The 14,636-nt window shown below is 41.5% G+C and overlaps 1 protein-coding gene across 2 annotated transcripts in view; it reads right to left on the minus strand.

Annotated features, from left to right (window-relative positions):
* The window catches only part of LOC126419189 (protein strawberry notch), a 299,812-nt gene that overhangs the window by 174,737 nt on the left and 110,439 nt on the right, over positions 1-14,636 (minus strand). For both annotated transcript variants that reach the window (XM_050086323.1, XM_050086324.1), the window contains one exon: positions 1,471-1,634. In XM_050086323.1, coding sequence (XP_049942280.1) covers positions 1,471-1,634 — 164 coding nt within the window. The remainder of the gene's footprint in view (positions 1-1,470; positions 1,635-14,636) is intronic.

The following is a 14,636-nucleotide window of genomic DNA, read 5'->3' on the forward strand; positions in this document are numbered from 1 at the left end:
CCCGCTTACTAGAAGGCACCAACACGAGCATAAGGCTGATGGCAGTGAGATATGGCTATCGGAGCCAGCTGCCGGGTTCAGCAGATTCCTCATTGGCTCGCTAAGTCGCCAGCTGCCGCTGAAGTTACAGAGATGAGATGTATTCAGTGAAATAAATGAAGTAATACGAATCACTTTTTATTGCATCTGGTGACATCACACGGGTTCCTCATCCTTCACTGTGACAGAGGTTTCCACCCCAGGAGGAGGTGACCCTTGCAGAATATATGTGAGAAGTAATTTTGTGATGAAAAATTATGTATAATTGTGAATTTTCAGCAGTTTGAAGATTGCAGAGTGATACATGTATGGCATCAATTAGCAGCATGTGGCAAAACTGATCTCTTGGGCGATTGTGTCTAACAGTCAAACATCAGAAGTAGTCTTGAACAATTTCGGGTGATATAGTTAAATGATTGAAATATTTGGATCATGAAATAGTTGAAAGAAAAACTGATTTATGTGGATAAGTAGGATAAGTTATGTTGCAGTGAGAGAAACTAACAAGGGACCATGAAACTACCATAATTAAAAAAGTAATTATGTTTGATTTGAGTCATTCATCCTTTTCAGAACAAGCATTACATATACTGTAGTTCCCTGCACATATAGGACACAGTGGTGCACATTGGTTTAGATACAAAGTTGCCTGTGTATCTGATGCAGCAAACTGCTCGCACTCAACTGATTGCAGTACACTTGAGTGAATACACTGACGAAACATAGTAGTATACAAGGGCAGTTTACATCCAGTGTGTTTGAATTGCTGACAATCACCTGCATTTCCCTAACATCATTGCTACTAAATATAGCCAGTGGTCTGAAACATAACAGATTCAAAAATACGTTAGTATACGGTATATTTGCGCTGAGTGTGTCGTAAAATAACTTGCACTGTCAATTTCTTCCTCAGAGGGGCAGGTGTCAATAAATGCAATATTCACTTCTGAATTATAGTTTTATTTTTTGTACAGCTTTTGCACAGGTTATCAATATTCTATAGTGAGCTTCTGTCAGCTACCAAATGCTAGAAATCTCACAAAAAGTCTTCAAAGACTATTTTTAGTAGGAGAAACAGGCTAACAATATGTGCAGTTTTCTGGGGAGAGCTTTCCCTCTTATCTCAACATTTCCACCCGGGCAAAACATTTACACAGAGTACTCAGGCATTAATATAATATTAGCTCAACCATCTCGAAAACTACAACTCCTGAAAGAATCATACTTTCCTCTTTTCTGTTTTACTCTGAAAATTCCCAAATACATTAACGCAAACTGTCGTTCTTGAGGATAATGACAGAGGAGTGAAAAACTACACCCAGTACGTACAAAGTTTTACGTTATTCAAATGTATTTCTTGAAGAATGTGTTGTGGGTTAATGAGTTACAAAGTACTTACATTAAACTTATGACACTATAACTTTCTCTTACCGCTTTTCAACTGCTGAGATAAAGTCATTAAACTCATTGAAGGGCGTGCCCTCCCCCCAGATACCTAAACGTGTCATATACGCCATGTTCCGAGGTTCAGATGCTCCAGTAGCAGATGCGTACACTACACGTGCTTTTGGAAGTTTATTTTGCAGCTCGAGGACCTGTAAAAAGTAATATTAAGGAGTAGTTACTACAAAAGTAATCTTCTGAGCAAATCAAAAGGAAGACAAATGTTGCCATATTTCTTCTGGCTTCAACAAAATAAATAATGCAACTGGGGTACTCATGCTGAAAGCTTTCAACTTTTCTGGAAATTGTAACTGTCCCATAATGAAAAACAGTGTATAGTGAAAAGCCACACTAACAGCATGCTTCATGTATGCAAAATTTGTTACATATATTTGAAGAAATATTATCAATGTGCATATTCATATTCTGCAACTAAATCATCTCCATAGGTACCTGCGATGCTTTTTGATTGAGCATTTTGGTAACTTTCATACATTCTCTTACAAGCTCTCTGTATTCTTAGTCTGTCAAAGTATTTCTAACACTTTTCACCAAAGGCCCAATTTCACCCTACATGCTGAAATGATTTTCATTTACCCCTGAACATCATTGCTTCCCTTATTATCATTCCACGGTACTGCAGGCAGACATTGCTTATTACCTGTTCCCGTACACCTGAAGAAAACGGTTCTCTCTGATGATGTTCATCGATATATAGCAGCGAATTAGATTAAAACTGTGTAGTTGTGTCATATACTCACACTCCTCCCTAATCATTGACCATCACATTCCCGCAGTTTCAATGTATCACATCCAAAGTAACAGTGACCAGACAACCGTTACTTGAGCTGAAGTTAAGCAGTATGCAACTGCCACAAAAAATACAGACTACATACAATTACATCAGAACTGTTTGGAGTCCAGTACAATTTTTCAGTATGTATAAGTTTCTCACTCACACCAATTTGATACAAAACACATTGCTACTGACGTATCACTCAAATTTCAGAAAGCATGCCTCATAAAAACTTAACTTTTCTATCTGAGGGAGTATGTCATCTTCCACTCAGCTCATTCAGTTTAGTGCGTCCAGCATATATATGAATCTACATAATATAATAAGCATTATATATAAAAACAAAGATGAGGTGACTTACCGAACAAAAGCGCTGGCAGGTCGATATACACACAAACAAACACAAACATACACACAAAATTCAAGCTTTCGCAACAAACTGTTGCCTCATCAGGAAAGAGGGAAGGAGAGGGGAAGACGAAAGGAAGTGGGTTTTAAGGGAGAGGGTAAGGAGTCATTCCAATCCTGGGAGCGGAAAGACTTACCTTAGGGGGAAAAAAGGACAGGTATACACTCGCACACACGCACATATCCATCCACACATACAGACACAAGCAGACATATTTAAAGACAAAGAGTTTGGGCAGAGATGTCAGTCGAGGCAGAAGTGTAGAGGCAAAGAAGTTGTTGAAAGACAGGTGAGGTATGAGTGGCGGCAACTTGAAATTAGCGGAGATTGAGGCCTGGCGGATGACGAGAAGAGAGGATATACTGAAGGGCAAGTTCCCATCTCCGGAGTTCAGATAGGTTGGTGTTGGTGGGAAGTATCCAGATAACCCGGACGGTGTAACACTGTGCCAAGATGTGCTGGCTGTGCACCAAGGCATGTTTAGCTACAGGGTGATCCTCATTACCAACAAACACTGTCTGCCTGTGTCCACTCATGCGAATGGACAGTTTATTGCTGGTCATTCCCACATAGAATGCATCACAGTGTAGGCAGGTCAGTTGGTAAATCACGTGGGTGCTTTCACACCTGGCTCTGCCTCTGATCGTGTACACCTTCCAGGTTACAGGACTGGAGTAGGTGGTGGTGGGAGGGTGCATGGGACAGGTTTTGCATCGGGGGGCGGTTACAAGGATAGGAGCCAGAGGGTAGGGAAGGTGGTTTGGGGATTTCATAGGGATGAACTAACAGGTTACGAAGGTTAGGTGGACGGCGGAAAGACACTCTTGGCGGAGTGGGGAGGATTTCATGAAGGATGGATCTCATTTCAGGGCAGGATTTGAGGAAGTCGTATCCCTGCTGGAGAGCCACATTCAGAGTCTGGTCCAGTCCCGGAAAGTATCCTGTCACAAGTGGGGCACTTTTGTGGTTCTTCTGTGGGGGATTCTGGGTTTGAGGGGACGAGGAAGTGGCTCTGGTTATTTGCTTCTGTACCAGGTCGAGAGGGTAGTTGCGGGATGCGAAAGCTGTTTTCAGGTTGTTGGTGTAATGATTCAGGGATTCCGGACTGGAGCAGATTCGTTTGCCACGAAGACCTAGGCTGTAGGGAAGGGACCGTTTGATGTGGAATGGGTGGCAGCTGTCATAATGGAGGTACTGTTGCTTGTTGGTGGGTTTGATGTGGACGGACGTGTGAAGTTGGCCATTGGACAGGTGGAGGTCAACGTCAAGGAAAGTGGCATGGGATTTGGAGTAGGACCAGGTGAAACTGATGGAACCAAAGGAGTTGAGGTTGGAGAGGAAATTCTGGAGTTCTTCTTCACTGTTAGTCCAGATCATGAAGATGTCATCAATAAATCTGTACCAAACTTTGGGTTGGCAGACTTGGGTAACCAAGAAGGCTTCCTCTAAGCGACCCATGAATAGGTTGGCGTACGAGGGGGCCATCCTGGTGCCCATGGCTGTTCCCTTTAATTGTTGGTATGTCTGGCCCTCAAAAGTGAAGAAGTTGTGGGTCAGGATGAAGCTGGCTAAGGTGATGAGGAAAGAGGTTTTAGGTAGGGTGGCAGGTGATCGGCGTGAAAGGAAATGCTCCATCGCAGCGAGGCCCTGGACGTGCGGAATATTTGTGTATAAGGACGTGGCATCAATGGTTACAAGGATGGTTTCCGGGGGTAACAGATTGGGTAAGGATTCCAGGCGTTCAAGGAAGTGGTTGGTGTCCTTGATGAAGGATGGGAGACTGCATGTAATGGGTTGAAGGTGTTGATCTACGTAGGCAGAGATACCCATTACATGCAGTCTCCCATCCTTCATCAAGGACACCAACCACTTATACACAAATATTCCGCACGTCCAGGGCCTCGCTGCGATGGAGCATTTCCTTTCACGCCGATCACCTGCCACCCTACCTAAAACCTCTTTCCTCATCACCTTAGCCAGCTTCATCCTGACCCACAACTTCTTCACTTTTGAGGGCCAGACATACCAACAATTAAAGGGAACAGCCATGGGCACCAGGATGGCCCCCTCGTACGCCAACCTATTCATGGGTCGCTTAGAGGAAGCCTTCTTGGTTACCCAAGTCTGCCAACCCAAAGTTTGGTACAGATTTATTGATGACATCTTCATGATCTGGACTAACAGTGAAGAAGAACTCCAGAATTTCCTCTCCAACCTCAACTCCTTTGGTTCCATCAGTTTCACCTGGTCCTACTCCAAATCCCATGCCACTTTCCTTGACGTTGACCTCCACCTGTCCAATGGCCAACTTCACACGTCCGTCCACATCAAACCCACCAACAAGCAACAGTACCTCCATTATGACAGCTGCCACCCATTCCACATCAAACGGTCCCTTCCCTACAGCCTAGGTCTTCGTGGCAAACAAATCTGCTCCAATCCGGAATCCCTGAATCATTACACCAATAACCTGAAAACAGCTTTCGCATCCCGCAACTACCCTCCCGACCTGGTACAGAAGCAAATAACCAGAGCCACTTCCTCGTCCCCTCAAACCCAGAATCCCCCACAGAAGAACCACAAAAGTGCCCCACTTGTGACAGGATACTTTCCGGGACTGGACCAGACTCTGAATGTGGCTCTCCAGCAGGGATACGACTTCCTCAAATCCTGCCCTGAAATGAGATCCATCCTTCATGAAATCCTCCCCACTCCGCCAAGAGTGTCTTTCCGCCGTCCACCTAACCTTCGTAACCTGTTAGTTCATCCCTATGAAATCCCCAAACCACCTTCCCTACCCTCTGGCTCCTATCCTTGTAACCGCCCCCGATGCAAAACCTGTCCCATGCACCCTCCCACCACCACCTACTCCAGTCCTGTAACCCGGAAGGTGTACACGATCAGAGGCAGAGCCACGTGTGAAAGCACCCACGTGATTTACCAACTGACCTGCCTACACTGTGATGCATTCTTCCCTACCCTCTGGCTCCTATCCTTGTAACCGCCCCCGATGCAAAACCTGTCCCATGCACCCTCCCACCACCACCTACTCCAGTCCTGTAACCCGGAAGGTGTACACGATCAGAGGCAGAGCCACGTGTGAAAGCACCCACGTGATTTACCAACTGACCTGCCTACACTGTGATGCATTCTATGTGGGAATGACCAGCAATAAACTGTCCATTCGCATGAATGGACACAGGCAGACAGTGTTTGTTGGTAATGAGGATCACCCTGTGGCTAAACATGCCTTGGTGCACAGCCAGCACATCTTGGCACAGTGTTACACCGTCCGGGTTATCTGGATACTTCCCACCAACACCAACCTATCTGAACTCCGGAGATGGGAACTTGCCCTTCAGTATATCCTCTCTTCTCGTCATCCGCCAGGCCTCAATCTCCGCTAATTTCAAGTTGCCGCCACTCATACCTCACCTGTCTTTCAACAACTTCTTTGCCTCTACACTTCTGCCTCGACTGACATCTCTGCCCAAACTCTTTGTCTTTAAATATGTCTGCTTGTGTCTGTATGTGTGGATGGATATGTGCGTGTGTGCGAGTGTATACCTGTCCTTTTTTCCCCCTAAGGTAAGTCTTTCCGCTCCCGGGATTGGAATGACTACTTACCCTCTCCCTTAAAACCCACTTCCTTTCGTCTTCCCCTCTCCTTCCCTCTTTCCTGATGAGGCAACAGTTTGTTGCGAAAGCTTGAATTTTGTGTGTATGTTTGTGTTTGTTTGTGTGTCTATCGACCTGCCAGCGCTTTTGTTCGGTAAGTCACCTCATCTTTGTTTTTATATATAATTTTTCCCACGTGGAATGTTTCCTTCCATTATATTAATATAATAAGCACACACATACCTTTAGTTTAACAATAGGTAACAGCAACACTCGTTTTAAAAAAATTAAATAAAAAATAATAAGTAAGGCAACAATAATTCAACAAAGACTACAACAAAAAGATAGCTGACAACAAACTATAGCTATCTTTTTTGTCGTTAACTAACAAGAAAAAATGTTGCTAAAAAGATAAAGAAAACTAATGCTACACACCAAAGGACGATCATACTTTTTTATTCAGCAATCTTCAGTATTTTAGCTGTCTTATTTGCTTTCTTCAGTCACATTTACAGTGTTCATGGGAAACTGTTCCTTCACAGGGGTTCCAGAAATTCAGTACTTTCAGTATTCCCTCCAAAACCTCAAACCAGCTGAGTCCCACATGATTGGCATTCCGAAGGCACCCTCTTGCAAGCAAAGGTTCTTCTCCAGAGATAACTGAGGGAAGGGAGCACATGATCCGGAAGCTGCGTCAGCTACTGGGCACCGCGCCGTAGTCAGCTGCTCTTGAACTAGTGGTCAGCGGTGTCAACTCTCGATCGTGGGGTTCCAGGTCCAATTTCTGGCAGGATAGGGGATTCTCTCTGCTCAGGACTCTGTCTGTCTGTGTGTGTGTGTGTGTGTGTGTGTGTGTGTGTGTGTGACTTTGTCACCATTTCATCACTGACATCAATGTGCAAGTCACCGAAGTCAGATAAAGGACACTAAACAGGCGGCCCGACTCCCCACCATGGAACTCCCAGCCAATAATGCTGTATAGATATCACACAGTCACTGTTCCTTCCATCTAAACTGAGCTGCACAAAATAAAAAAAAGTCCCTTCGGCCCCATAAAAACTGTCGCAACTGCTTCATACACTCTTTCGGTTCTCTTGATCCACATACCTAGTACCTAAAATAAATACGCTTTGAAGCCTACCAATTATGATTCATAAACTTTGATCATTATCACACTAACCAATTTCATCTCCATCCATAACTTATTCATCTCCGAGAGCCAGACCCATCAATAAATCAGAAAGCAGCTACGGAAACCCAGGTGATACTGCTCTGTAACAAACTTATCCTGGGCCACACAAAGAACAGGCATTCTTCAACACACAGCAGCTGCACTACTTACTTTGTACAGGTTAAATGATGATATTTTCGTGTCCTGGCCTCATGGTGAATAATTCCTCCAGCTTTTGTCTTCTTCAGCCCCCCCCCCCCCCCCCCCCGCCTCATTCCCCCACGGGCAACACCCCTACAGAAATTTTTCACTCTTACTAACTCCAGCCTCTAAAAGACCACAACCAGGCTATGCAAATTTCATGTTTGTTTATGATGTTTGACAACCGAACAAAGTCACAGGATAACAGCCATCCCCTTCATTACACAATAAAACAGTTCAAGAATATAAATTTATTTTGAAGAACAGTAGCACGCCAAAGACATCATATTTACTTTCAATTTAATAATGTTTCACTTCCAAGAAACGATGTGTACATACGAATTTCTCAATATGTTCCACTGTGTATCCAGCAGTATTTTATTATTCCCTAGTCGCAGATAGGCACAACACAAATTGGTAAAATTTACTGTTGCTTAAAGAAGTTTTTGATAACTATTTTGGAGTTCAGGGTAAAAAATGTGTTTTAATAAATAATAAGACGTCTATTTTAAGTTAAATGATATTTCTTGGTTTAGATAGTAAGCTACTTTTCACTCTTATTCTTTTGTTAAAATGTGTTTGAAATACATTGTAACCTATATCGCTACATAAGTATTAAAAAAAAAAAGATTGAATCTGTTGGAGTAATATATTCGCTGATTTTTGAAGACATTTTATCCAATGAAATATGATACTCCATTGGGGGAGGGGGCAGCCTATAGCAGCCCCCTTGCCACCGCCCCTGTCTGTCTGCAACCCAACATCTATGCTATATGGTGAGTACCAACCTATTCTTTTTATTATTTTGTCATTGTTCCACCCTGGATTTTTATTGTTATTCTGGTATTATTTAAACTTTTTACCCTCACAAGTATGGTTTGCAGGCTTTTTAAAAAATCAATAGTGCTCTTTGTTTATACCTTTTCACTGTTTGTAATTATCAGGAGTTAAATAAGTAAATTAATTTGATAGCATTGTCCTAGTATGTTCTAGCAAATACAATTGAATCGCAAATTGTCGAAACAAATAAGTCAAAATTTTCAGTTTTAATTTTTTTCATGGAATAGTACTTTTAAGATATAATCTATCATTTGGTGTTGAAATGAAGCACATCATGCTCCTACAAATGGTAGAAAAGGTGGTGTGTGGTGCACTTTATGCTGTTTGTTCTTGAAACCAAATAAGTCACTGACTTATTTCGTTTCAGCAGATGCTGCTCATTACCAGGCAAAATCTGTTTTTCTCTAATACTACACATCTTTGATAAAATTATCCACTTCCTTTGTTGTGGCACTAACAGTCACTGTTAATGTTCACTGAGCGGCAGTTGGTTGTATTACTATGGCTCCAGAAAGGAATAATAGTAGTGCAGATTATGATAGACGTAAGGTAAAGACAGCTCACACCAAAGGCCTGCCTTATGGAAATTACAGAGGTGATTATGTTCCAGGGAAAGCAGTTAGAGAATCTTGCAGTTAAATATCAATCTTCCTTGGAACAACTGTAGGAAACTGTATAAATGTAAATAATATCCATATTTCCAGAAATACCAATCATATATTATTAATTTCCTTTCAGCAGCAGAATGAAATGTTATGACTCCATTGACGTAATGAAACACAATAATATTTTGGCAAAATTTCTTGATCTTCCTACCAATGACACCCAGACTTACATCTGCAGCACCTTATTGGAGCAAAGGGAGTAAAGCAGAGGCGTCCTCAGAAATCTGATACAGAATGTTGTGAAAACTGTAGGGATGTAACATTCCTTTACCATATATTGATTGGAATTGAAAGCAGAAATATTTGCAAGAAAGCTTTCCTGAATATAGGTGCAGTGACAAATTCGCACGCATTTCGAGTCTGTAAACTGCTACTTAAGGGAATCACGTCTGTTGAAAACGTGGGAAAAACCCAAACAAGAAGAAGACACAACAATACCCTTGCACTCATTCATGACGATATAAAGTCTTTGTCACTTAAGAAAAAGACATGAGCACATCTTTCTAGAATTAATGGACAGCATTCCAATGGCCTACCCAGCATACCAAGTACTTATTTCCAGAATGAAGACAGAAGATATGAAGAAAGTCATTGAATACATGCCTGCTGCAAAGAGATCACTCTACGAAAAAGTGCTTTCTTGGCCAGAGGTTGACTAATGTGCACTAAATCATTATTGCTGCTAAAATAATTTAGTTTTTTCTAGTTAGTCAGACCATGCTAATGTAATATGAAGTGTTCATACAATTAAATCCTAAAAAAGCAAAAAATATGTTTGTAAATTGTTGAAACCAAATAAGCAAACTGGTGCTTTTAATTTATTAAGTCACAAAACTTTCAAATCATTAAATATCGAAATGGCGTACTCTAAGTTAATTATTTCTCTCTCAATAGAATCAGAATGAAGTCACAGTTCTGAAAAATTCGAGTAATGTAGCAATAATACATGTGGCAGTATTCAGTTTATTGTTTATCCTGTAAAGTGTAAAAAAATGGCTTAATTTGGTTTCAACAATTGATGATTCAATTTATTATAAATACCAGCACCTGGCACCAAAGTTATCTCAGTCATAATAATACAGAAACGTATGTTACATTGTGCTGTGGTCACAGTCTCTTTATTATGCATTTGTGTCTCAATTGGAGAGCTTTGGAAAAAGGTTTTGGCTTATAGCGGAAGTAGGAATACTGTTCGAACTGTATTGATCTACGCAAATCAATATTTCTGAAAATGATCAGCTATTAGTTTTCTTATTCGCTATTAAAATGACCTGAGGACCTCGAGACTCTCCTTGAAGACAACGACTGCCACAAATGTATACAGAAAAGACGACTATTTTAATTTCTACATTGAAGCAGTGTCCTGCAGCATATTAAAAAATGCGTAATTATTTGCTACATTAAGGAAGTGCACGAACATCAACAACTTAAACTGTTTTATTTAAACAGATGGCAGAGGCCCTTCTCAAGCCTTACCAATGCCAAAACATAGAAAGTTGAAGGCAGAGCAATACAAGAAATTACTCAAATCATTTAGTAGCCGACAAGTTCACTGCACAGCTTTCTAGATAATGATGCTGCCGCCAAACTTGCAGAATACATGAACGAACACAGAAGAACTGTGTACATTTCGGATGTGCAGTACTCAATCGCAGAGCTGGTTCTGTGGCTTGACTCAATAGACCTGAGTACCTGCTACACTACACAAGGCATCTGGATCTTCCTACTCTGCATTAGTTTCCGTGAATTGCAGGCATCATAACTCACTCTCCATCTTAAAATGCCTCAACCTGTTACACTCTTGGACTCACTTCCATTTCACTAACGTCCTCTTCTCCCATTTCTTCTCTCCTTGGGGCTCATTAATATTTTATTTTTAGTTATGCCTCGCACCTTAGTACATCATGTATTCCAACAGATGTTGAACAATGTTGGGTTCTGTCACTCTCCTACTCCATTCCTCATTATACTTTTCTCTTATGCTATCAGCATTTATGGTAGATTCACACAGTATGCTGTTGTTGTTGTGGTCTTCAGTCCTGAGACTGGTTTGATGCAGCTCTCCATGCTACTCTATCCTGTGCAAGCTTTTTCATCTCCCAGTACCTACTGCAACCTACATCCTTCTGAATCTCCTTAGTGTATTCATCTCTTGGTCTCCCTCTACGATTTTTACCCTCCACGCTGCCCTCCAATACTAAATTGGTGATCCCTTGATGCCTCAGAACATGTCCTACCAACCGATCCCTTCTTCTGGTTAAGTTGTGCCACAAACTTCTCTTCTCCCCAATCCTATTCAATACTTCCTCATTAGTTATGTGATCTACCCATCTAATCTTCAGCATTCTTCTGTAGCACCACATTTCGAAAGCTTCTATTTTCTTCTTGTCCAAACTATTTTTTGTCCATGTTTCACTTCCATACATGGCTACACTCCATAAGAATACTTTCAGAAATGACTTCCTGACACTTAAATCAATACTGGATGTTAACAAATTTCTCTTCTTCAGAAACGCTTTCCTTGCCATTGCCAGCCTACATTTTATATCCTCTCTACTTCGACCATCATCAGTTATTTTGCTCCCCAAATAGCAAAACTCCTTTACTACTAATTTAAGTGCCTCATTTCCTAATCTAATTCCCTCAGCATCACCCGACTTAATTAGACTACATTCCATTATCCTTGTTTTGCTTTTGTTGATGTTCATCTTATATCCTCCTTTCAAGACACTGTCCATTCCATTCAACTGCTCTTCCAAGTCCTTTGCTGTCTCTGACAGAATTACAATGTCATCGGCGAACCTCAAAGTTTTTATTTCTTCTCCATGAATTTTAATACCTACTCCGAATTTTTCTTTTGTTTCCTTTACTGCTTGCTCAATATACAGATTGAACAACATCGAGGAGAGGCTACAACCCTGTCTTACTCCCTTCCCAACCACTGCTTCCCTTTCATGTCCCTCGACTCTTAGAACTACCATCTGGTTTCTGTACAAATTGTAAATAGCCTTTCGCTCCCTGTATTTTACCCCTGCCACCTTTAGAATTTGAAAGAGAGTATTCCAGTCAACATTGTCAAAAGCTTTATCTAAGTCTACAAATGCTAGAAACGTAGGTTTGCCTTTCCTTAATCTTTCTTCTAAGATAGGTCGTAAGGTCAGTATTGCCTCACGTGTTCCAGTGTTTCTACGGAATCCAAACTGACCTTCCCCGAGGTTGGCTTCTACTAGTTTTTCCATTCGTCTGTAAAGAATTCGTGTTAGTATTTTGCAGCTGTGACTTATTAAACTGATAGTCTGGTAATTTTCACATCTGTCAACACCTCCTTTCTTTGGGATTGGAATTATTATATTCTTCTTGAAGTCTGTGGGTATTTCGCCTGTTTCATACATCTTGCTCACCAGATGGTAGAGTTTTGTCAGGACTGGCTCTCCCAAGGCCGTCAGTATTTCCAATGGAATGTTGTCTACTCCGGGGGCCTTGTTTCGACTCAGGTCTTTCAGTGCTCTGTCAAACTCTTCACGCAATATCATATCTCCCATTTCATCTTCATCTACATCCTCTTCCATTTCCATAATATTGTCCACAAGTACATCGCCCTTGTATAAACCCTCTATATACTCCTTCCACCTTTCTGCTTTCCCTTCTTTGCTTAGAACTGGGTTTCCATCTGAGCTCTTGATATTCATACAAGTCGTTCTCTTATCTCCAAAGGTCTCTTTAATTTTCCTGTAGGCAGTATCTATCTTACCCCTAGTGAGATAGGCCTCTACATCCTTACATTTGTCCCTCTAGCCATCCCTGCTTAGCCATTTTGCACTTCGTGTCGATCTCATTTTTGAGACGTTTGTATTACTTTTTGCCTGCTTCATTTACTGCATTTTTATATTTTCTCCTTTCATCAATTAAATTCAATATTTCTTCTGTTACCCAAGGATTTCTACTAGCCCTCGTCTTTTTACCTACTTGATCCTCTGCTGCCTTCACTACTTCATTCCTCAAAGTTACCCATTCTTCTTCTACTGTATTTCTTTCCCCCATTCCTGTCAATTGTTCCCTTATGCTCTCCCTGAAACTCTGTACAACCTCTGGTTTTTTCAGTTTATCCAGGTCCCATCTCCTTAAATTCCCACCTTTTTGCAGTTTCTTCAGTTTTAATCTACAGGTCATAACCAATAGATTGTGGTCAGAGTCCACATCTGCCCCTGGAAATGTCTTACAATTTAAAACCTGGTTCCTAAATCTCTGTCTTACCATTATATAATCTACCTGATACCTTTTAGTATCTCCAGGGTTCTTCCATGTGTACAACCTTCTTTCATGATTCTTAAACCAAGTGTTAGTTATGATTATGTTGTGCTATGTGCAAAATTCTACCAGGTGGCTTCCTCTTTCATTTCTTAGCCCCAATCCATATTCACCTACTATGTTTCCTTCTCTCCCTTTTCCTACACTTGAATTCCAGTCACTCATGACTATTAAATTTTCGTCTCCCTTCACAATCTGAACAATTTCTTTTATTTCATCATACATTTCTTCAATTTCTTCGTCATCTGCAGAGCCAGTTGGCATGTAAACTTGTACTACTGTAGTAGGTGTGGGCTTCGTATCTATCTTGGCCACAATAATGCGTTCACTATGCTGTTTGTAGTAGCTTACCCGCATTCCTATTTTCCTATTCATTATTAAACCTACTCCTGACTTACCCCTATTTGATTTTGTGTTTATAATCCTGTAGTCACCTGACCAGAAGTCTTGTTCCTCCTGCCACCGAACTTCAGTAATTCCCACTATATCTAACTTCAACCTATCCATTTCCCTTTTTAAATTTTCTAACCTACCTGCCCGATTAAGGGATCTGACATTCCACGCTCCGATCCGTAGAACGCCAGTTTTCTTTCTCCTGATAATAACATCCTCTTGAGTAGTCCCCGCCTGGAGATCCGAATGGGGGACTATTTTACCTCGGGAATATTTTACCAAAGAGGACGCCATCATCATTTAATCATACAGTAAAGCTGCATGCCCTCGGGAAAAATTACGGCTGTAGTTTCCCCTTGCTTTCAGCCGTTCGCAGTACCAACACAGCAAGGCCGTTTTGGTTATTGTTACAAGGCCAGATCAGTCAATCATCCAGACTGTTGCCCTTGCAACTACTGAAAAGGCTGCTGCCCCTCTTCAGGAACCACACGTTTGTCTGGCCTCTCAACAGATACCCCTCCGTTGTGGTTGCACCTACGGTACGGCTATCTGAATCGCTGAGGCACGCAAGCCTCCCCATCAACGGCAAGGTCCATGGTTCATGGGGGGGACTGTATGCTACTAGAGCAAAAGGAGAAGAATACAACAAAGTGTAAATCTCAGTAGAGCGGAAAAGGAAACACAAATTTTTATGAACAGCCCTTCCAACACTGAGGGAAAACCATGGTTCACGTTGCTTTGCAAAAATCAAGT

This window comes from Schistocerca serialis, chromosome 9 (assembly GCF_023864345.2).
Source record: "Schistocerca serialis cubense isolate TAMUIC-IGC-003099 chromosome 9, iqSchSeri2.2, whole genome shotgun sequence".
NCBI classification, from domain to species: Eukaryota; Metazoa; Arthropoda; class Insecta; order Orthoptera; family Acrididae; genus Schistocerca; species Schistocerca serialis.